Raw genomic sequence first — 22,251 nt, 5'->3', positions numbered from 1 at the left:
ACTCTGGCTTTTATCCAGATTCCTGAGGATTTACTATATATGTTGCTTAGAAAAGTAAAAACTGTGTTTAATACTGTGCATATGCACCCCACTCTACAGAAGAATGCTCCTTATCCACAGGCTAAAGAATAAAAACATGCACCCAGAAACATACCTATGTTGATATGGGAATTTGCTTTATGATAAGTGTAGTATTTCAAGTTAGTGAGTAAGGAATAAACTGATCAGTGATGTTGGAATAAAGAAAGAACTATAAAATGACATCTCTACAACATGCCATTCACAGAACATATTTCAAATGCATTATCAACTATACTTTTTCTAAAACCCTGAAAATATTTTATTAAAATGAAGGCTAATATCTTTATTCCCTGGAGTAAGAAAAGCACAAGACGCAAAACCCAGGAACCATAAAAGAAAATGTTGATAGATCTAAACCGATAAAATACCTGTAGAGCAAAGGCTCCAAGGTTAAAAAAGGACAGACTGGAACGAAGTATTTTCTACACATATCAAGAATAACATCCAGAAGAAATAAAGAGCCATCTCAAACAACAGGAAAAAGCCAAATACCCCAGAAGAAAACTGGCAAAGATTTATTTACCCCTGGACAGCACATGGCAAAATGGATGCCCAACTCCTCTAAAGATCAGAGAAATGAAACAGAAGAACTCTCTTCACCAGTTAGATAAAGTTAAAACAACAAATCCCAGGATGCCCAGCATCGGTTAGGAGAGCTGCCAAGGGAAGTGTAAGGTGGTGTGAGCTTTTTGGTTGCATGACTGGTGTTAACAAAGCTTTCCGTGTGTATCCCTGCCCCCTTCTAGCATCCTCCACTCCACAGATGCTTTTCTGCATTCACCGTAGCACTGGTCTTCAACAGAACAGAGGTTCAAGCACACTGCTTCTTAGAAAAGTAAAATATGAATATGCACTGATACAGGATTACCATGTATCAGTAAAAAGAATGCTATCAATATCTACAGGGGATCTAGAATAATGCCCAAGATATATTTTTAAATAAGTAAGGCAAAGCACAGAATAGTACTCAGATTTAAGGTCTCTCACAGGGATTTCTTTTCAAACTATGTGTACATACTGCATGAAAACGCTCAGGAAAAGGACTCGAAGGATAAATGCCAAAATACCAGTAGTAATGAGCACTCATGAAGAGTGAAGTAGAGGGTGATTGAAAAAATTTTATCTTTTACTCTAAGTATTTTTGTACGTTTTAATCCTTTATAAGAGCGAACACATACACTACTTCATAAATTTGTTTTGAAAAAAAGCTAGGCTAGTAGGCTAGCTAGTAGGCTTAAATAAGCATACTAGGAAGTAAGCCTGTTTGGGTCAAACGAAGCAATAGAGAGCGGGTGTACTTTCCGTTCCTAAAAAGAGAAGCTCCCTAAGGAGAAGGGCTATTCTTCCCCGTGTTACTCACAGCCTGGGATGTGGAAACCACCGTGGTGCTGACAGGGACCTGCCGCACTGCAGAGGCTCCCGTCCCGATGCTGATGGGCGTGCTGGCAGCCCCAGAAGCCACGGCCACAGTCTTGGACACAGCAGCATTCATACTGGGCAAGGACACCGCTGAAGTATGGACAGTTCCAGACCCACTGGCCACTGAGGACCCTTGCTTGGCATGGGTCGCAACTGTGATGGTCTGGCCTGCTTTGGGGGGCATCACTCCCAGGCCCTGCACGATGCGGATTGTGGCAGCTGGTTTTGCTTCTGAAGAAGCCACCGTGTTTTTCGCCTTCTGGTCTGCCACACTCACACCAAGTGCTGGCATCAAGCGGAAAGCTGAACTTGAGGCTTCTGTTGGCTTGAGGTCAGGAGTCACTTTAACCACGGTGGTACCTGTCGGAGTGGACGCAGGGGCACTAGCTGAACTGGCCTTGGCAGGGCTCTCTGTGGCATGGACCGGATTGGAAGTGACGTGTAAGGTAGCAGAAATGCCTTTGCCTGCAGTGCCGCTTCCTGTCCCAAAGAGGTCCTGGGTCAATTTGACTGTTGTGACCTGGGACTTGGCCAATGTGGCCATCATGTCCGGAGTGATTCGCAGAACCGTCTGGCCTTTGGCATCTGTGGTGATGGAAGAGGGCGGCAGACGCAAGACATCCTTACCCTGGATATGGAAGTTAGTGGCTGTGAGTGGAATGCTGTTGCCCGTCTGGGGCTTCACACCAAGCTGCCCAGTGATGGCCACCTGGATAGGAAAGAAAGAGCACTGACAAGGGGATCCGCAGTGCTAAGCTGCTTGTGCAGAGTAATGAGACAAATCTCCATTTCCTGGGGGTGTGTGCTTCAGATATTTTTCTAACTTTTTGTTATGAAAACTGGTGGATGTTTACAAAAGTGGAGAATGGTGTGTAACAAATCCATGTACCCAGCTTCAAAGTGATCACTTTGCCAATCTTGTTTTATCTGCCCCACTTTTCCTTTTTTGGGGGGGGTGGAGAGAGGAGCTGGAATATTTTAAAGTAAACCACTATATCATTTTACTGATCAATACTTCTGTACACACTTCTAACCTAGAAAAGGACTTTTTTTTTAAAGTAAAAAAAATCACCTACACATTAGACCAGATGGGTTTAACACACATATGGAACATTACATCCCCAAAGAGCAGAATACATGTTCTTAAGTGCACACAGAATGTTTTCCAAGACAGATCACGTATTAGGCCACAGCCCCCACCCCAACACACCCAACTACTAAAACCTAATAATCATCTATAAATACTATCTAGTAATATATATTTGCATTTCCCCAACTGTTTCAAAAATGTCTTTTATTTACAGTTATGATGACCTTTAATTTCAAGAGCAGACAATGGCACCAGTGGTTCACAGCATGGGCTTTGGAGCCAGACTTCCTGGATTCCTACACCAACTCCTATCTAAGGTCAATATCCCATGTGTAACACATGAACTCTTCTAGCCTCAAGGACCTTCTCTATGTTGCATTTCATCAGTATGCAAAGATGCTCTAACATTTCTCAACCTACGAAGCAACAGACCTTCCTTTACTCCACATGCCATCCCCTCTCCCAGCCCCACTTCTCTGCTCTCTTCAGAAACAGAATTGCTGAAAAACTGCCAATATTCCTTACCTTACATTCTCTCTTGAACCCATTCCCAAACAGCCACCAATCCACTGGTGGCCAGTCAAGCAAGCAGAGTGTGATCCGCCTGCAGCCTCACATCTCTCACACTTCCACAGCCGACACAGGTGCTGACTTCATAAACACACTGTTCTCCAGGTCTGAATTCCAGTATCCGCACCTCAGTGTTTGCAAGCTTGGGAGATGATATCACAGTCTACCTAATCACTCAAGCCCGAAGCTGTGGGACACACTCAAATCCCTTCTTTCAACAGACCCCCCTAATCTGCCCACCGGAGAATCACACAAGCTCAACCGCCAACCATATATCCAGAATCCCAGCACCTCTCCGACCTCCAATGATGATGCACACAAGCCAGCACCATCTTCCTGGACTGCCTCGACTACCTCCCAGTCTCCCTGCTTCCATGTCCCCTGAAGCCCATCCTACGCAGCAGCCAGAGAGCTTTTAAAACATAAACCAATCAACTTATTCTGGCCCACGATCTTTCAGTGGCTCCCCACGTTAAAGTTAAAATCAAAGTGTGATGTGATTTAACCACAGCCAACTTCTCAAGCAACCCCCTTCGAATGCTTTCACACCTGCTTACTATAAGTTTCACACACAATGGCTTTCCCGTTGCTCCTCAAGCGTATGACGTGAAAACAACAGATTCCCTGCACTTTCATTTACTTCATCTGATGCCTAGAATGCTGCTGCCAGATAATCCAAATATGGCACACTCTAACCTCATTTCGTCCCTCTTCCAAATGCCATCCCCTCAGGCCTGCACAGATGGCCTTAGCTAAAATGGCACACTGTCACTCTCTACCCCTCCCCGTTTACTGCTCTCCTTAGCTATTACACCTGTCCCGGAAGCAGCTCTGTCCCCTAGCTCTATGGGAAGATAAGCTCCAAAAAGGCAGGGATTCGGTCTCTGGAATACACCACTACATCCCCAATAGTCTGGACTGTGCCTGGCACAAAAAAAGCACTCAATAAATATTTGGTCAATGAAAACAATGACATTATTTTACCATTAGATGACTCCATTTCTTCATGTATAAAAGAAGGATAATAAAAGCATCTATCCCATGACATTATGAGGATTAAATTACACAGTACCTATAAAAGCACAGTGCAGGCACCTGAAAAGCACATCACTGCTACTGTGCCTAATAATTCTTTGGGGATTTTTGTAATTTTAAAAAAAATATTCTATTTTTAAATAATCTCTGCACCCAGCATGGGACCCAAACTCACAACCCTGAGATCAAGAGTCACATGCTCCACTGACTGAGTCAGCCAAGTGCCCCCCTATTTACCAATTGTTCAAAAATTCAATGATCATCCTTGCACATTCACAAGCAGGAAAGTACAAATGTATCCTACTGTTATCAGAGATAAGCAAAAACACCAAAAAAGTATATGTTATACCACAAGATTGTCATTAAATAAATTCATGAAACATCTACTCTGAATCCAGAAACTACTAACTGCTAAATTATACGGAAAAGAAATAGAAGAAATCTTTGGCATCTAAAAGACTGTATCAGGGAACTTACCCTTGAAATACCCGTGAGCTAAAGATCAAAGATTACAAATCATTAAGATCTCCAATGGTCCTGCTTTAGGACAAAGGCGTCGAATCCACCCAGAGATTTCCACCAACCTGCTTGATGATGTTCTGTCCTGTGACATTCTGAATGACAGCAGCCGTGGAAGCACTTGGAGCGGAGCTGCCGGGAGAACTCGTGGCTGGCTTGCTCGCGGGGTTGGCTGTGGCAGGGAGACTGGTCATCGTGAGCCCCGTCTGCCCGGGGCCAGGACGCTGCACAGTGGCTGCCGCAGTCTGGGCTTTGACTGGAACAGTAGCCATAACTGTCTGGTTCAAGTGTGAGACCAAGAGCTTGATAAGACACCGAAATGCAGCCCAGCCCACCAAGCTGCCCCCAGCATGCCCCCAGCCAGAAGTGTCTCTCTAAGAGCACATGTACTCTACCACTAGCTTAAGGCTTGCTACACTCATAAGTGGACACTGTAAAGTTCTTGTATCTGTGTGGAGCATCTTAATTTTCAGAAAGCTTTCACGCTGAACCTCCCATTTTATTCCTACACAATGAGAACAAATATTATACCACTTTTAGGGTAAAGGAAACTGAGGCAGGAGTAAGACTCTTCTCTAAAATTACCCGACTAGTTAGTGGCATGACCAGATGAAAGGCAAATGGAAGGAGCCTGAGATTTAGAAACACATCCCACTTCCACAAGTGTCCTGACATTACAATCCTGGGTAAATCACTCAACTGCTCCGAAATTCTGATTCCCACCATGTAAAACACAACTTATTAGTCATGCTTACTCAGCTGTGAATATTAAATGAGCTGCTGCGTCAGGCTTCTTGGTCCCTCCCCAGCCTGCCCACTGGACTCATGAGACCATGGCAGGGTCCAGGCTTGCTGTCCCTGTTTACCTGGGGCACGACTTTGGTCTGTGGAGCGCTGGCTGGAGCACGAATCTGTGGTCCGGCCGGCATCTGGGGCAGCGTCTGTGTCTGCCCTGTGGACTGCTGAGGCACAGTGGGAAGGCCCGGCTGGGCCACCACCCGTACCTGGGGCAGTCCAGCCGGGCCAGAGTGGCTCACAACACGGGCAGGGGCCTGAGAACTTGGTGGAGTCTGGCTGGCAGCCGGGGAAAGCATTGTTCCTAGCTGTGGCATTGTCGGTGAAGAAACCAGAAGAACACTGCAAGGAGATGGGGAAATGAGGGGGGTGGAAGGGAACATGACAAAAACCAAACAACTGAAGCCACACATCCAAAAGGCCTTTAGAGGGAGAAAGCTGGAGGAAAAAATGGAGGACCTTACCCTGAGCTAGATTTGGCTGGTTCTGAGACAGTAGTAGGGCCACTTTTGTTCACCGATGACACAGGTGGAGGGGAGATTGGAGTGGCAGGCAGAGCTGGAGTGGTGGGGGTCACAGGTGTGACCGGGGTGGGTGGCATGCTAGAGTCACTGAGGCTCATCTGGCTCTGCTCGGAGGGACCACTGCTGAGGACCTTCAGTGAACTCTCCTTGCTACCAGATTTCTACAGGCAGAGGAGAAATGTGGGTGCAGTTTAACCAAAGTCACCAAAGGATGGCACGGCACTGCGGTTCAAGGCAGGCCTCACTGCCACCCACCATGACACCCCTAAGGCAATTGCCCTCAGAGGTCACTTACCACCTTGGATGGGGGCTTGGGTTTTTGCTGAAGGGCTTTCCGCGCTTTAGCTGCAGCAGCTTGTGCTTGGTGAATCCGCTCTGTAAACAAGAGTGGTAAGCCTCAGCACAGTAAGCAGGGTGCCTTCATTAGGAGCCAAGCCCTCGCTGGTGGCCTCCCCAGCGGGCAAGGTCCCGCCTGAATGTCACTGGGAAGTGTCATGGCCCTGGGGCAGGAAGCCAAAAGCACCCCTATTCTGCTCGGGGCCTCAACGCACCGAACTCCTCCTCACTCCGGTCTCGATGCAAGTAGATCCACAGCTTTCGCCCGATGTCATATTTCACACACGGGTCTTTCTCATAATGCAGCCGATCCAGTGCTCCACTCACCACTGTGTTCACCTGAGAACCAGAGCAAAGGGAAAGGGACCCGTCAGACTCAGACACCAGAGGCAAATCGCCAGGTGTTAAGCTGCAGGTGACAGACCCTCTCCTGCCTGCTGGCCATACTGCCGATGGCTCACTGCAGCACCTAGCAACACTCCAAGATTCCTGAGAGACTGAGCTGCTCCCCGAAGGAGCGGGGAACAAAGAAGCCATAGAAGCTGAAGGGAAGTGCGAGTGAAATCTGTGTTCCACAGGGTCTTAGGTCATCACTGTTCCCCTTTCTCAGGACCTCTTCCTTTCCTTTTCTTCATTCAATTAAAAAAAAAAAAAAAACTATGACATTTTATGTTTCCTTGTAAGTTTTCTCAAATCCGTTCTGAAACAAAACAAACACCACCTCTTTTCCATCCTACCTGGGTGCTGGTGACATCTGGGGCGAGAAACTGGGAGTCCTTGAGCAGCTCACAGATCTCTGCCCGGGTACCTTCCCCATTAGGCAGCCGGGCCGCAGCATCTCGAACTGATGGCATCAGAAAATGGAAAGTCCAAGAGTCAAGCATGGCTGTCACTGCAGAGCACTGTCCTCTAACCTGCTCTCATGGGGAGCAGCTCACTGAGGAGTGCCTCAGCCTTAGTCAGACTCGGCATTATCACCTATTATGACAGTAATAAGGGGACAGTATCCTACACCCTTCATATGTTCAGCCAAGACTAAAGTCCGTAAATTCAGGTGGGAAAAAATTTTCCACATCTGACTGAAATATAGCATTTCCTTCAATTATGAGCAAAGGTAACAAATCTTATGTTGGCAGTGATAGGATCAGAAATCAGGTATTTTCATTATCACATCACAGCATCATTTCTACCCAACACTATTTGGAAATTATAGGAGATAAAAGACCTGCTGCTGAGGGCTGTCATTTAATATCGTAATAAAAACATACATATTTCTGCATCATAAATTTAACATTTTGATAAATATTTTAACAGGACCATTTTCTTTAGTAACTCTATGCATTTCATTTTATGCATTTAAAGACCAAATCCTGGGGCGCCTGAGTGGCTCAGTGGGTTAAGCCTCTGCCTTCGGCTCAGGTCATGGTCTCAGGGTCCTGGGATCGAGCCCTGCATCAGGTTCTCTGCTCAGCAGGGAGCCTGCTTCCCTTCCTCTCTCTCTCTGCCTGCTTCTCTGCCTACTTGTGATCTCTGTCTGTCAAATAAATAAATAAAATCTTTAAAAAAAATAAATAAATAAAGACCAAATCCTGAGGTGGAGTCTGTAGGATTTACCAGACCACCAAAAAGCTTCACGGCATAAAAAAAATTAAAAACCTCATCTTTAAAACAGTCTAGAGAAAGCAAATTCCCAAACTTAACTATTTAGCTGGCCTGTGAAAAATTTCCACATGGAAAATAAATGTGAGCCTAGACTTCAGGGGAGAATCACGGATTCTCACATCGATCTCTGGGGACAGAATTCCCTCTTCGTGTCCCAAACTCCAAGGCCTCCTAAAACTTATCTGACCCTCAAAGCCCTTCTTGGAGTTGGCAGGGGAGACAGCTGATTACAGAAAGAAGGGATCCCTGACAAGAGACAAATGGCACAGGGGCGCCGGGTGGCTCAGAGGTTTAAATCCTCTGCCTTCAGCTCAAGTCATGATCCCAGGGTCCTGGGATCGAGCCCCGCATCAGGCTCTCTGCTTCCTCCTCTCTCTCTTCCCACCTCTCTGCCTACTTGGGATCTCTGTCAAATAAATAAATAAAATCTTAAAACAAAAACAAAAAAAAGAGACAAATGGCACATACCAAGAGACAGGATGGTGACATAGGCAGGCCGGTCAGAGCGTAGCAGGGAGTGCTCCCGAGCCTTGTTGAGTGAGGTCTCCTTGTCAAAAACACCCTTCACAGGCCCCACTACAGACTCGAAGCCATGCATGCGAAAGGTGAATGCCTTATGAGGTTGGCTGTATCTGTAGCGCTCCTACCAAGAGAAAAGAGACAGGGCTGCTAAGTCACTATTAGTGGGGTTCTGACACTTTCACACAATAAGGGGTTGACCTGGAGAGACTAAAACAAGGAAACAGGTTATTGCACTAGGAATACTGAGCCAAACGTAGTGGGAAAAGGATGATTTCCAAAGAGCTCACTAGCAAAGGGACAGAGAGAGAAATATAGAGGTATTCTGCTCTCTGGAACAAAAGCCCAACAAAACATTTGTTTTGAAAACAAAATCATTTGTTTTCTTCACACCCATTCCACCCCAGCAAACAATCTCAACCAGGAGAAGATCTAAGGTTAAGGGTGTGAGCTTCCTCTAAGAATATGGACTCAAGGAGAGCTAGGCTCAGAGCTTTCTCTGCATGGTCCCACAGATGAAACGATTTTCAGTGGATACTAGCAATCCCTTACCTGCTCCTGAAAAACTCGTTTCTCTTCCCCCGTGCTGGGCCGTACCACATAGTCAGTTCTTCTGGAACATAAAGAATTCTGTATCCATCACCCCTTCTCCAGTACCCAGAACCAGTCCTTTGCACCATGAAAAAAATTTCCCTTCATTAGTATTCTGTTCCTGCAAAGGCCAAAAAGTCCACTTTCCAGACCCTACCAAGTAACTCCTATATTTCCAAAAATTACCTGAGTCTTAGAAATCCAGAAAGTTATTAGGTAGGTGAGAAAGAGGCTGATATTTTTACCTGTTTTCAGTACTGTTGCTAAGTAAACCCCACCTAATAGCAACAAAAAAATTCAGCTTTAGAGGAACAAAGGACTTCAAATTTGTAACAGGACAAGAACAGTTTCTCTGCTCCCAAGAGAAACTGAGTTCTACACCACTGTTATGTAAGACAACAGTTCTGCCATATTCAGGCTGGCCCTCTCTGCTGGTGCTCAGGGCCCTATAGAACCGCACCACAGCATCAAAGCAATAAAATACTTAGAAATAAATTTTTTTTTAAAGATTTTATTTATTTATTTGACAGAGAGAGATCACAAGCAGGCAGAGAGGTAGGCAGAGAAAGAGAAGGAAGCAGGGTCCCTGCTGAGCAGAGAGCCCGACGCGGGACTCGATCCCAGGACCTTGAGATCATGACCCGAGCCAAAGACAGCAGCTCAACCCACTGAGCCACCCAGGCGCCCCCTTGGAAATAAATTTAACAGAAGAGGAGAAAGATCTGTACACTGAAAAGTACAAGAATCTGATTAAAGAAACTGAAAAACACACACACACACAAATAAACAAAAAGATTGCCTATGTTCATGGACCAGAAAAATATTGTTAAAATGTCTATATTGGGGTGCGTGGGTGGCTCAGTGGGTTAAGCCTCTGCCTTCAGCTCAGGTCATGATCTCAGGGCCCTGGGATCAGGCCCCGCATCGGGCTCTCTGCTCAGCCGGGAGCCTGCTTCCCCCTTTCTCTCTGCCTGCCTCTCTGACTACTTGTGATCTCTGTCAGGTAAATAAATAAAATCGTAAAAAAAAAAAAAAAGTCTGTATTACGGGGGCACTTGGGTGGCACAGTCGGTTGAGAATCTGACTCGGTTTTGACTCATATCATGATCTCAGGATCATGGTAAGAGCTCTGATCTGGGCTCTGCGCTCAGCAGGGAATCTGCTTGGGACTTTCTCTCCCTTTCCCCCTCCCCAATGCTCTTCTCTAAATCAATCTTTAAATAAGAAAAAATAAATAAAAAGTCCAATTACCTCAAATCACCTATAGATTCAATGTAATCTCTATTAAAAGCCCAATACCATTTTTCATAGAAATAGAAAAAAAAAATCCTAAAATTTATATGGAACCACAAACAACCCCAAATAGCCACCGCAATCCTGGGAAGCATCACATTTGCTGATTTCAAACTTTATTACAAAGTTATAATAGTCAAAATAGTACAGTACAGCACTGGCATAAAAGAAGACACATAAGCCGATGGAACAGAATCAAAAGACCAGAAACAAACCATTGTGTATATAGTCAAACTATTGGCTCCATATCTGACAATGGAGCCAAGAATACTCAGTAAGGAAAGGACACTCTCTTCAGTAAATGGTGTTGGGAAAACTGGAGAGCCACATGGGAAGACTGAATTTGGAACCCTACCCTATACCACTCACAAAAATTAACTCAAAATGGATTAAAGACTTAAACATAACACCTAACACTGTAAAACTCCTAGAAGAAAACATATGAAAGAGGCTTCCCAGACACTGGTCTAAGCAACAATTTTTTAGACATGATACAAAAACACAAGCAATAAAAATAAAAATATACAAGTAAGACTATTTCAATCAAAATCTTGTGCACTGCAAAGGAAAAAAACAAAATGAAAAAGCAACCTACCAAATGGGAGGAAATATTTGCAAATCATAACCACAATGAGATACCACCTCACACGTGTTTGAACAGCTATTACCAAAAAGATAAGAAATAAGCATTAGGAAGGATGCAGGGAACAGAGAACCATTGTGCACTGCTGGCAGGAATGTAAATTGCTTTAGCCACTACACAGAAAGCATATGGACATTCCTCAAAAAGTTAGGTTAAAAAAAAAAAAACTAGAACTATCACATGGTTCAGCAATCCTACTTCCGGGTGTACTTCTGAAGGAAATGAAATCACGATCTTGAAAAGGTATGTGCACCTTTATGTTCATCACAGCATTATTTACAATAGCTACACACAAAAACAACCCAACTGCCTATCAGTGGATGAATAGGCACAGAAAATGTGGTATATAATACTCCATAAGACAGAATATTATGCAGCCGTAAAAAAGAAGGAACTCCTGCTATTTGCAACAATATGGATGGTTTTCAAGGCATTATGCTAAGTGAAATAAGTCAGAGACGACAAATACTGTTATGACCTCACATATGTTGAATCTAAAAAAAGCTGAACTCACAGAAACAGGAGAATGGCCATTATCAAGGAATGGTGGATGGGTGAAATGGGAAATGGGGAGAGGTTGGTCAAAGGGTATAAACTTCCAGTTAGAACACAAGTCCATTCTGGGTATCTGACCTACAGCAAAATGACTACAGTTATCAATACTGTTTCATACACTTAAAAGTTGCTAATAGAGATCTTAAATGTTCTCACCACTAAAATGAACTGATGATTATGTGACATAATGAATATGACTAATATTACGGTAATCGATACATAATATACACATGTATCAATTCAAACACGTTCTATACTTCAAACTTACACAATACTGTATGTCAACTGTATCTCTACAAAGCTTGGTGGGGTGTGGGTGGGGGGAGGACAAAAAGGACCACATCAGACTAGAAACAATCACATGACAACGATGTGATATCAAGAGCTCATGATTAGAGCCAAGAGGCCTAAATTCTAGATGAGGTCCTGTCACTAACCTTCAGCAGGTCATTTAACCTCATGCCTCAATTTTTTCATAGGTAGAATAAGAAAGATCATATCTCTCTCAAATGGGAACTGAAGGAGAATTCAGGGAAAGGACTACGCCCTCCGACAAGGTGGATCACAAGCTCTTCAGAGCATCTACTATGCAATCCTCTGTCCAGTTCAGAATCCTTTGCTCGGAAAGCCATTCTTACTGATAGGAGCATGTTACCCTTCTCAGGTATGTTAAGGCAGGTCAGAATCAGGGGACACCTAGTTTACTACATTCTAACATACTAAGAAATATCATCAAAACCATGGCAGGACCTTAAACTATAATTTCATGGACTACCACCCCCCATTAAAGTATTATACTCACACCCGAGGAACAGGTGTTGTGGCATCTGAGCTGTCTTCATTCTCTTGCTGGAGAAAGAAGAAACATTAACAGGTAAACACATTAAAGAATTTTGGCTAATTTAAGGGCTCTAGAAATCCAATAGGAAAAGTCTGGTTATTTCTTAAAAACCGTACCTTACAGAAAGCCTGGTCTTTGGTTTCCAGCCATAGCTGGAAGAGTGCAGCTAATTCCTTTTCATTATCTTGGGCCTGGCCTATCAAAAAATTAAAAAGGCAAATAACAACAACAACAATAATAATAGAACAATCTAAGGTATTACTCAGAATCCCACTTTCTTCTTGCTTGCTGTATCTATGCCAGAGAAAGAACCCATCAGAACCTATGGTGTAATGGTCCTTTGCACTTACTATCCCCTCAGCCTGTATTGCCTTCCATTCTCTGTCTGCCTGGACCAACACTTCTGATGCTTCCTGAGTGAACTGCTCATTTCCCAGGGATTTGCTGAGCAGCCACCACGTGCCACACACTGCATGAGAGGCGGGGTTACTCAGTGAACTCAGTCTCTGTTCTCACAGAGTTTATAGTCAAGTGAGAAAAGAATACATGTTAATAAAATCTCAAAGTGAAAGGTATCACAAAAAATATCATGAGAGCTTACCCTAGGCAAGTTTTCCTATCTTTGTGGGGTCAGAAAAGGCTTCTTCTCATAGTGGGGCAACAGAAGCATTCTACCAACTCGTACAGCAATGAGCAGGCCCTCAGGCAGGAGAAAAGCTTGACCCCCTTGACCCACCTAGAGAAATAAGCACGTCCCTCTGTGCCCTCCTCCCCTACTACTTTGTTCGGTCTCCTACGGAAGCACCCATCACAGGACAGTCCCTATGTCTCCTGCCCAGGCTAGAAGCCACAGAGACCACCAGCACTTGGGTCTGCTTGTGGGAAGAATGCAGCCCCCCAGGGCCTACCCTTCTCAAAGCAGCTGAGATGACACTTCTGAGGACTCAAAACATGCTCTCCATCGTCAGGCACAGTCCCACAGTCCCTGAAAAGTACTGCACTTTCTCATCCTGGGAAGACTCCCCTACTCCTCTGCCTTCTAGAATTGCTCCTTCATAGTCCATTTCCCCACAGCCTAATCCCCTTCTCAATCACTCCCTCCACATCCTTATTGGATGTGAAGTCTGCTTCTCCACAGTCTACCTTGGGGAGTACTGGCGGCCTGTCCTCTCACAGCCACGCCCTTCTGCACAAGTTCCTCCTTCCATCCCATCACTGCTTCCGGACTACCTTTCCCCAGCTCTTCTGGAAAATCAAAATAAAACAAAGGCCTGGTCCCCAAGACTCTTACCATCACCCACCCACCTGTTCCACCCTGCCCCCTGCTTCTTGCAGCTACTGACCTAGTCATTTCTCACAGAGCACTGGCTCACCTGGCCTCTTACCATGACACTTCCTGCCAGCACACTGGGCAACTAGCACATCCAGATGGGCAGTACAGCCAATATGCAAACCTTGTGGTTCTTTCTGTCCACACGACCTCCCTCTACTGCACTCCAGCCACTCACTCCCACAGTCACAAATGGACTCTGTCATTACCTGAAACTCCTCCATCCTCCACATGTCTAATGCAATGTTCCTCAACCCCAGCCCTATCCACAGAATCATCACCTGGGAACTTTTAAAAACACAGGCCGCCAGCTGACTGCTGGGTGTCCACCACCTGCCCCCACAGTAAGAACTGCACTCTCTCCTGTCGACCGAGGCCAATCCCTTTCCCTCTTTCTCAGGCGTTTTCATGGTGAATTCCCCCTTCTCTTCTGCATTTTCAATCTCCCTCTCTCCACTGTACTCTTCACATCAACACTTAGACTCAGAGTTTCTCTCATTGAAAAAAATGCCTTTCTTGGCTACAAGTCCCTCTTACTATCATCCCCTTCCCTGTTAAGCCTCTAAGAAGGTGTTTAGATTCATCGTCTCTTTAACCAGAGGTATGATGGTCAATATTTAACTGACTATAGAAAAGGGGGCCCTGACTGGTAGCACCTGCAGATTTCCAAGGGGTACATTACATACGGGTCAGCAAACTGGCCACCTGTCTTATCAGGTCCACAAGCTTAAAATCCTTATTAGCTGGTCCTATAAGGTTTACCACCCCGGGCATAGGTCCTCTTCCAGGCTGACTTCCAGCCACTAGTAGGCTGACAGAGCCGGAAAGAGCAACACAGTCAGCAATCACAGGTTGCCTTCAGCCCCCCACTGTCCTTGATGCCTGTCACCCTGATAAGGAATCACTCTTATAAGAAATTCACCAGCTCTTCCATGCCCTCGAATCCATGCGCTTTATCTTACTGAACCTTTTAAGATGATCAAGGCTAATGACTACTCCCCAATTCCTGACTGGGTCCTTCCCTGGCTTCCAAGATCCAACTATTTCATGGTTTCCCCCCAAGTGTCCTTGGGGAGGATGCTCTCCTGCTCAGCCTGCCCTGTCTTGGAGCTTCTCAAAGCCTCGTCAAAGGTTCTCATTTCTCTTCACTTCGCCTCTGGGTTTGACTACTGTAGATATGCCAACAACTCCCTGCCCTGACTCTCCCATCTGGATTCTAAACCCACACTCTCTACTCCCTCTCACCCACACTGCCTACTCAACATCGACACTTTAACATCTTGAAGGCAGCTCACACTCAGCACGTCTAAAACTAAACTCAGGATCTCCACCCTCACCCTCCACAGCCGCCTACCACAATGAATGGCAGCTTCACCACAAGGCACAAATCTGGAAGTGATGCTTGACAGCACTCTCCCTTTACTCCCCACAGCCAGTCATAACCAAGTCGTATGGCTTTAACCACCTACAACTTCTCAATTTGTCCATTCTCTCTCCTCGCCCCCAGATTCTCATCATCTATACGTAGGCCTGTGTGATTTTCTCGCATCCAATCTTCCCTAGCTGACCCATACGGTTTCCCCCACATGGAAAGCTCTTCCCCTCAGTCTGCCTCCCTCCCTCCCAGGCATCATTAACATCTCTGCTGAAATGTTCCTTCCTCAGGAAGGTCCTCCCAATTCTGCAGAATACACCAACACCTTGTCATAAACTTCCATCTTTCTAGTACTTTCCCCTCACAGAATGTAAATGTTTGTTTTTTCATGTGAATGAATATTTGTTCATTATATACTCTGGCACCTAACACAATCCCTGACATCTAAAAGCCAAATAAACATTTTAAGGAATAAATTAATCTACTGCACTTAAAATCTTCTCTCCTTCTTTCCCTTCATAGATCACTCTAGGGGGTAAAGAGAAAGGTTAGTGAGTTTCAGTAGGAAATCAACATGGAATTTTCCTCTGATCACCATCATTGGTAAAAGTGTTCAAAGTGCTTCAGATACATGATACTAAAACTTAGTAAGTGGGACTTTATAAATTTAAAAAAGAAAAAAACAATCCTGCTACTTGGAAATAGTGTATTCAGGGCTATCTGACATCCTGTTGCACGTTATCCTCAATAGCAAAGCCCACTGTTAGGAAAGAAAAATAGTTACACTATTGCAGGTTAATCTACAAGAACAGGTGCAATTAATATGACTATGGGTCCTACTGTAAAAGAGCCCCACAGATATAAACCCAGCCAACACCAGAGTGCATTGTCCTAGAAAGGCCATCCATCCACCCCAACTTGGGGGAGCCAAAATCCAGAGGAGGGGTGAAACTTAGACCCTGAGATACCAAAAGAGTCACAAAGGATTTTTTTTTTACAGATATTTTGCTTCTTTTACTGAACAAAGTAAGGCTTAATACTGCTGTTCTCAACATCCTATTGGGCTGTATGGACTGGAAGGCAAAAGCAGCTGAGCAGGGATGGGAAAGGATGAAAACCCACTGCTATGAGGAGCAGAATGAATTACTCACCCAGCAATTTCCACTGCTGCGTTTTCTCTTTGAATTCAACAAATGGAGAGAAACTGGAAGGTACGGCTGCCAAGAAATGGATCACATGAACAAGCGGCACAGGTCAGAAAGAGCGCAAAACTCCGAATAACTGCGATCCCCGAGCCCCAAGAGAACTTCTGAATGTTTCATAGTGGATCAGGACAGTGGAGACCCCCACGGCACAGCAGTAGGTGAAACCACAGGGCTTTAACCAGGAATGTTGCGGTTTACAGGAAAATGAATTAAATGGGGGAGGATACTTGACCCTAAGGAAAAAAGTATCTTACCCCGACTTTCCCCAGCAAGATACTGCAGAGCTGGTAACACCAACTCTGCCCAGTTGGGGGCCGCAGAGAACCAGCTATTGAGGGAGCTGGCTGGAGAGGACTGCCAATCCAAAACCCGTTCCTCCAGCTAAGGGAACACAAAGGCAGAAGCCAGTCAGAGTTCTGTTCCACATCAGCAACCCTGCAGACTCGCCCGAGCAAGCTAGAATCTATCTACAAGTCACAGAGCAAATGAGCTGCAGAACTCTGAGAGGAACCTGGAATTCCTCTCCAGCTGAACACTGCCAGTCTTCTACAATTTGAAAACTCTAATGTACATCTGACCTTTCCAAAACTCTTACCATGGGAAGGCTAGCTTGCCCCTCTAGCAGCAAGATCTCTAATAGAAGAGAGAAGAAACTGGAAGATATTTCATTGATTCCAAGGCAAGGTTTGAGATCTTCAAGAGGCCTAAGGAAGGAAAAAATATGTAAGAACAACTGAAGAGACCAAGAACACATTCCCAGATGGTTTAGGTCCTCCAAACCCTCTAAGAGTCATACAAAAGTTCAATAAAGGACCACACCAAACACGTTCCCTAGCAGGTCCCCTGGGACTCTGGTCTTGCAGATTCAACATGCACAGGCTTCTTCCACGCATGAGTGCTGGGTAAACTGCGGGTTCATCTTTCACCCTTGAGCAGGAATCTCTGTTGCTCACTTACTCCTCCTTAATGGCAGGTATAGCCAGTGGAGAAGGGGCCTGGGAGAGAGGTGGGATCCCATCAGCACTGCTTAAGGGTTCAGCCAAATCCTCTGCCTCTGATTTGATCAGTTTTATTTTCTTCTTCTTCTTCTCCTCTTTTTCCTTAACCTTTTTTTTAAGGACAGCCAAGTCATATAGGGCTAGGAAGAAAAGACAACACAAATCACAGAACTGCATTTTCTACATCAAGAAGGGAGGGTCCTAAAAAACAAACAACAACAACAACAACAAAAAAAAAGGGAGGGTCCCATCTAAATGCTATTTTCTGAACATCCACCAGTAGATGGAGAAAAAAAGTCTTAAGTAATAAGACACTGAGTTCTTTTTTCTTTTTTTTTGTTTTTTTTAACCAAATCCACTGAAAGATTTCACAAGTTAATTTTAACACCTATTAAACAGCCAAAGATGTAGTGTATTGATCTTATACTCATTTTTCATCTGTAAGTCCATAACAAGCAATAACTAAACAAAAGCTATCAACAAGAAGAAAGCTGTGGTCTCATTTATTTTTGCCACACAGACAGGCTCATGTAACATAACACAACAGTCCGATGATATATACCTAAAAAGGACATCTTTACCTGCTAGAGAGCCCTTTCTGCCAGCATTTACTCGAGTCATGATGTCATTGAGTGTGAGGTCCCCTGTCAAAAGGTCCGGATGATCCTGGATGTGATATTCAAAGATTTGTTATACAGGCCCCCAAAAGAAGCTAAAACTGCTGATTATTTTCCCAATTTACCTAGATACAATCAGATATTAGGCACACTTGGGGAAATCATGTTCAATTAAAAATATATGGAGGGGGACCTGGGTGACTCAGTGTGTTAAAGCCTTTGCCTTCAGCTCAGGTCATGATCTCAGGGTCCTGGGATCAAGCCCCGCATCAGGCTCTCTGCTCAGCAGGGAGCCTGCCTCCCCCTCTCTCTTTGCCTGCCTCTCTGCCTACTTGTGAGTTCTATCAAATAAATAAATAAAGTCTTTTATATATATATATATAGAGAGAGAGAGAGACACAAAGACAAAAACTACTTCCCTTCATAACGGGACACAGAACTCACTTCCAACCTTTCTATTGCATGACATTTAGTTTATAAAGCTCTTCTGCATTCCTTATCTTACTGCTCTTCAAACAAGCTTATTAAATATCATTATATTTTATATTATAGTCTGAAAATGCGGTTCATAAAAGGTAAGGAATTTGCTGATTTCCAATGTGGGACGCTTCCCACCTCCCCGCCTTTTCTTGGACGGGAGCTCTGCTCTCTGACTTGGCTGCACTGGCATCACCTTGACTCAGCAGAGTAACAGAGAGTAAAAAGTGGGAAGAACACAGAATCTGACTCCTGACTTCCTAGCAGTAGGGCCAAGGACAAGCTCCTTAACCTCTCTGAACACAGGTAAAATGTATATAGTGATTCATATACCATATAAATCAGACACTAGGTCAAGCATCTGTCTTCCTCTCATATTGCTGGTGTAACTAGCCACTATAGTGGCTCTTGTTCCCCAACAGCGAAAGAAAAGGAAGCATAAACAATATGGTGACTACCTTATCTCCTAAAAGCCTATCCAAAGATATTTGATATGGTGACTACCTTTATCTCCCAAACGCCAATCCAAAGATGTTAGACCAAAAACCACTAGTGACCACCCCACCCAATCTTACTGGTTGATGTTTCCGCTTCTCATGGTGCTTCTTTAACATTATCTTCAGGTCACTGTCCCCCAGTTCTATTTTATCTGAGAGAAAATGAACCAAACCATATGGACTAGGTCATTCACTAGCATGATGCTCAAATTCAAGTCTTTCTGGTCACTTGTGATACTCAAAGTAACCTGTTTCTGAGTGTCCCTTCTGACTCCCATGTACTGTAAGCACGCACAATCTTGAAATAGTCACAGGATCAACTCTTCAGCTTTTCTCTATGTTGATGGATAAGAATGATCTCAGCTGCTCCTAAAACACCTCAAAAATTCTTAACCATCTTCTTTGATTCCTATCCCAGTTAAAAAAGTTCTTCTCTAATTTCACATTCTAAGAAACTTCTCTGATTACCTCTCTTGTTCTATTACTGAACTGCCCCTAAATATTGCTATTTTAAGAATCTTGCTTTCTTCAGTCCAAAATACCATCTGATCAGCAACTAAGGAAAAGCTTCAAAACAAAGGAAGGAAGAAAGGCAGGCCTACCTACTTGGAGACAAGTGGAATCCTACAGAAACTTCTAATCTCCCACTTCTAAGGAATGCTTCGATTCCCTGGTAGGTAAGAATCCAGCACCCCCGTCCTAGTTCTCAGATCTAGGTCCTGCTCTCCCGAAGTGTCCACAGCATCACTCAGCTCTCACCTGCAGTTCTCATATCCGTGGTTGAAAGCGTGGGCACCACCCTCAGGGGCACCGCAGGGCTAGGAGAACGCGCTGGAGAGCTCGGAAGCCATGAGCTGAGATCTTCAAAAGAAAATTTTTCTTGTAAATCCAACGTGGCTGTGGACTCCAATAGGGGAGATTGGGTAAGTGGCCATTTGGGTTCAACAAGGCTAAGCCAACAACATGGAGGCCAGGGTTCCACCATTCCTTTCTGACCCTTCTCCAGACGAACTGGAGCACATTTAGGTCATTTAAACGGCTCTTCCAGGAAGAGAGACTTCAACAGAGTGATGGGGTCGCATTGCAGCAGGCCAACAGTCACTACTACTCTCCTGTAAGGGGAAAAGCAGTTCTCTCAAGTGGCACAATAGGACCAGAAGGCCTACTGTGGAGAGCCCTGCCATGCAGGGATTCATCTCATCTAAACTCAAATGCCACTTAAGCATCAAGGGTAAAAAAGGTATGCAGTCACACCCCACCTAACAGGAACGTCTCAGAGCCCAAAGACTAAGGAGTTCTGAGTCCCATCATCCACCTCCCCCCAAGAGAGACAATTGGGATAGCTTCCTTCACGGGAAATAAATGGCTACCACTGGCTCCAACTGAACAACAAGCTGCTGGTGTAAATCCAACATCCCAGCTACTCCAAGTGCCCACAGACACTCACCCTCTTCATCAGATGACAGGTCTGTGTCACCACACTCCTCCTTCACTTCCCTCAAGACCTTCAAGTAACGCTGCTGGGTCCGCCACTCCCGCTCCTCAGGGGTCCGGGACGGTGAAGGGCGCTTCTGGCGGAAGGGAAGGGCTGGGCCACTCCGTCGGGCCATCTCCAGTAGGTCCTAGGAAGAGAGCAGATGGGCATACACGTCATCACCCAAAGTTTGTTCTGGTGCGTTCCTGAAGTCTACAACACGTGCCTCTAAAATTACCACACAGGTCCAACTCCCAGGCCATGAAGCCTGGTGCCCTATTCATCCGTCAGGGTATCTGGAGGCCTGTGTGCTCTCGCATGTCAGCTGTGCAGCAACTTGCTTCTCCTAAACAACCCACGATGGATCTCAAAGCCATCTGCTGACCTTGCTAAAGACTGAAGCTATATTTCATCAGTTTTAAGAGATACCATTTTTCCATGTTTTCACATCTCTGAAACCAGGCTACATCTTAAAATGAGTAAGAAAGGACAATACAGCCTAACTGTGTGGTGACTTTACTGGTCCCGTTTTCTTCTTACTGCTATCGCCGGCGTGCGGTACCCGAACCACTTCTTGAAGTGATGAGATGTGTGCGTTCAGCGTCCCCGTGCCACACACAGGGGCCAGCACTACTTACGCTCCGGGAGGCCAGGATCTGCTTGAGCAGCCTGTGGAAGTACTGCTGCTGACATGTCAGGTAGCGCTTGTACTGGGACTTGAAGCACAGCTGCCGGTACTTGACCACCTCCGGGTTGAAGTGTCCATCTGAGAAGAACAGAGGCAAAACTGTGTGTGAATACGGGTCAACAAATATCTAACACATGCTTAAAAGGTGCTAGATACCAGAAGACAGGACAGGAGAGTAAAAGATGACTTTTGCATATGTGGAGCCTACAGTCCATGGGAGGCAGAAAATAAGCAGTTAAACAGATAGATACTCTTTTTAAGTACTCTGGGGAATTAATTTGAAGCAACTACCGAGAGTGAGGAGGGGTATATTCGGGAAAGAGATCTCTAAGGAACAAAACATAAAATGAAGCCTAATAAAAGCAACTACGGTAAAATGTTAACAACTGATAAATATTAAAAAGTTACACAGACGTTTGTTATACTATTTGCCAACTTTTCCGTTTGTTTAAAAATTTTCAAAACAAAAAATTGGGAGGAAAATCAATGGGAATTTAAAAGTAAGAAGTAAAAATGGGGGGAAGGCAGAAGGAACAGTCCATGCTAAGGAAGATTTGATGCAAGCAAGGACTCTGCACAACCCAAAGCTGGAGGAAATGTATGACTAACACAGAGTGGTCTAAAGCTGAGGTAGCGGGCGACGCCCTGGGAAGGCAGGCAGAGATCTAACCACACAGAAACCCATAGGGCACGGGTGGAGCTGTATTTTATCCTAAGTGCAACAGGAATAATTTGAAGGGTTTAAAGCAGGACATGGTGGAGAGCAAGAGAGAAGAAAGAAAACTCCTGCAGGAGGTCTAGGTGAGAGAGGATGGCAGCTTCCCTCCCCTCCACACTCAGAATAAAAGCCCAGGTCTGAAAGATAGCCTGGAAGGCCCTTCATGTGTCCTGGGCTCCCTCTGGCCTCATCTTCCACCAGTCTTCTCTTTGCTCCCTCTATCTCAGCCCTACTGGCCTCCAAGCTGTTTCCTGAATAGGCTACATACCCTATTTTCTCAAGGCCTTTGTACTTAAAGTTCCCTCTAAATGCAAGGCTTCCTACTAACACCCAGTGTTTTCAGAGCTTGGTCATCCTACCCTCATTAAGTCCCTGTCTTGATACCATCTCATCAGAGAA

At 44.9% G+C, this 22,251-nt stretch overlaps 1 protein-coding gene across 4 annotated transcripts in view; it reads right to left on the bottom strand.

The window, feature by feature from the left end:
* The window catches only part of NFRKB (nuclear factor related to kappaB binding protein), a 40,755-nt gene that overhangs the window by 4,168 nt on the left and 14,336 nt on the right, over positions 1–22,251 (bottom strand). For 3 of the 4 annotated variants that reach the window (XM_004763912.2, XM_004763911.3, XM_045080350.1), the window contains 20 exons: positions 21,085–21,212; positions 20,420–20,594; positions 19,732–19,869; positions 19,051–19,124; positions 17,963–18,047; positions 17,341–17,521; positions 16,979–17,087; positions 16,638–16,764; positions 16,330–16,395; positions 12,590–12,669; positions 12,435–12,481; positions 9,103–9,163; positions 8,500–8,674; positions 7,107–7,213; positions 6,585–6,708; positions 6,329–6,408; positions 5,974–6,194; positions 5,581–5,851; positions 4,780–4,992; positions 1,442–2,209 (listed from right to left, as the gene is read on the bottom strand). In XM_004763912.2, coding sequence (XP_004763969.1) covers positions 1,442–2,209; positions 4,780–4,992; positions 5,581–5,851; positions 5,974–6,194; positions 6,329–6,408; positions 6,585–6,708; positions 7,107–7,213; positions 8,500–8,674; positions 9,103–9,163; positions 12,435–12,481; positions 12,590–12,669; positions 16,330–16,395; positions 16,638–16,764; positions 16,979–17,087; positions 17,341–17,521; positions 17,963–18,047; positions 19,051–19,124; positions 19,732–19,869; positions 20,420–20,594; positions 21,085–21,212 — 3,230 coding nt within the window. The remainder of the gene's footprint in view (positions 1–1,441; positions 2,210–4,779; positions 4,993–5,580; positions 5,852–5,973; positions 6,195–6,328; positions 6,409–6,584; positions 6,709–7,106; positions 7,214–8,499; positions 8,675–9,102; positions 9,164–12,434; positions 12,482–12,589; positions 12,670–16,329; positions 16,396–16,637; positions 16,765–16,978; positions 17,088–17,340; positions 17,522–17,962; positions 18,048–19,050; positions 19,125–19,731; positions 19,870–20,419; positions 20,595–21,084; positions 21,213–22,251) is intronic. The other variant, XM_004763913.2, reaches the window with a different exon arrangement.

This window comes from Mustela putorius, unplaced genomic scaffold (assembly GCF_011764305.1).
Source record: "Mustela putorius furo isolate JIRA1106 unplaced genomic scaffold, ASM1176430v1.1 tig00000460_pilon_pilon_pilon, whole genome shotgun sequence".
Classification (NCBI taxonomy): Eukaryota; Metazoa; Chordata; class Mammalia; order Carnivora; family Mustelidae; genus Mustela; species Mustela putorius.
This window is presented reverse-complemented; position numbering and strand designations above follow the sequence as displayed.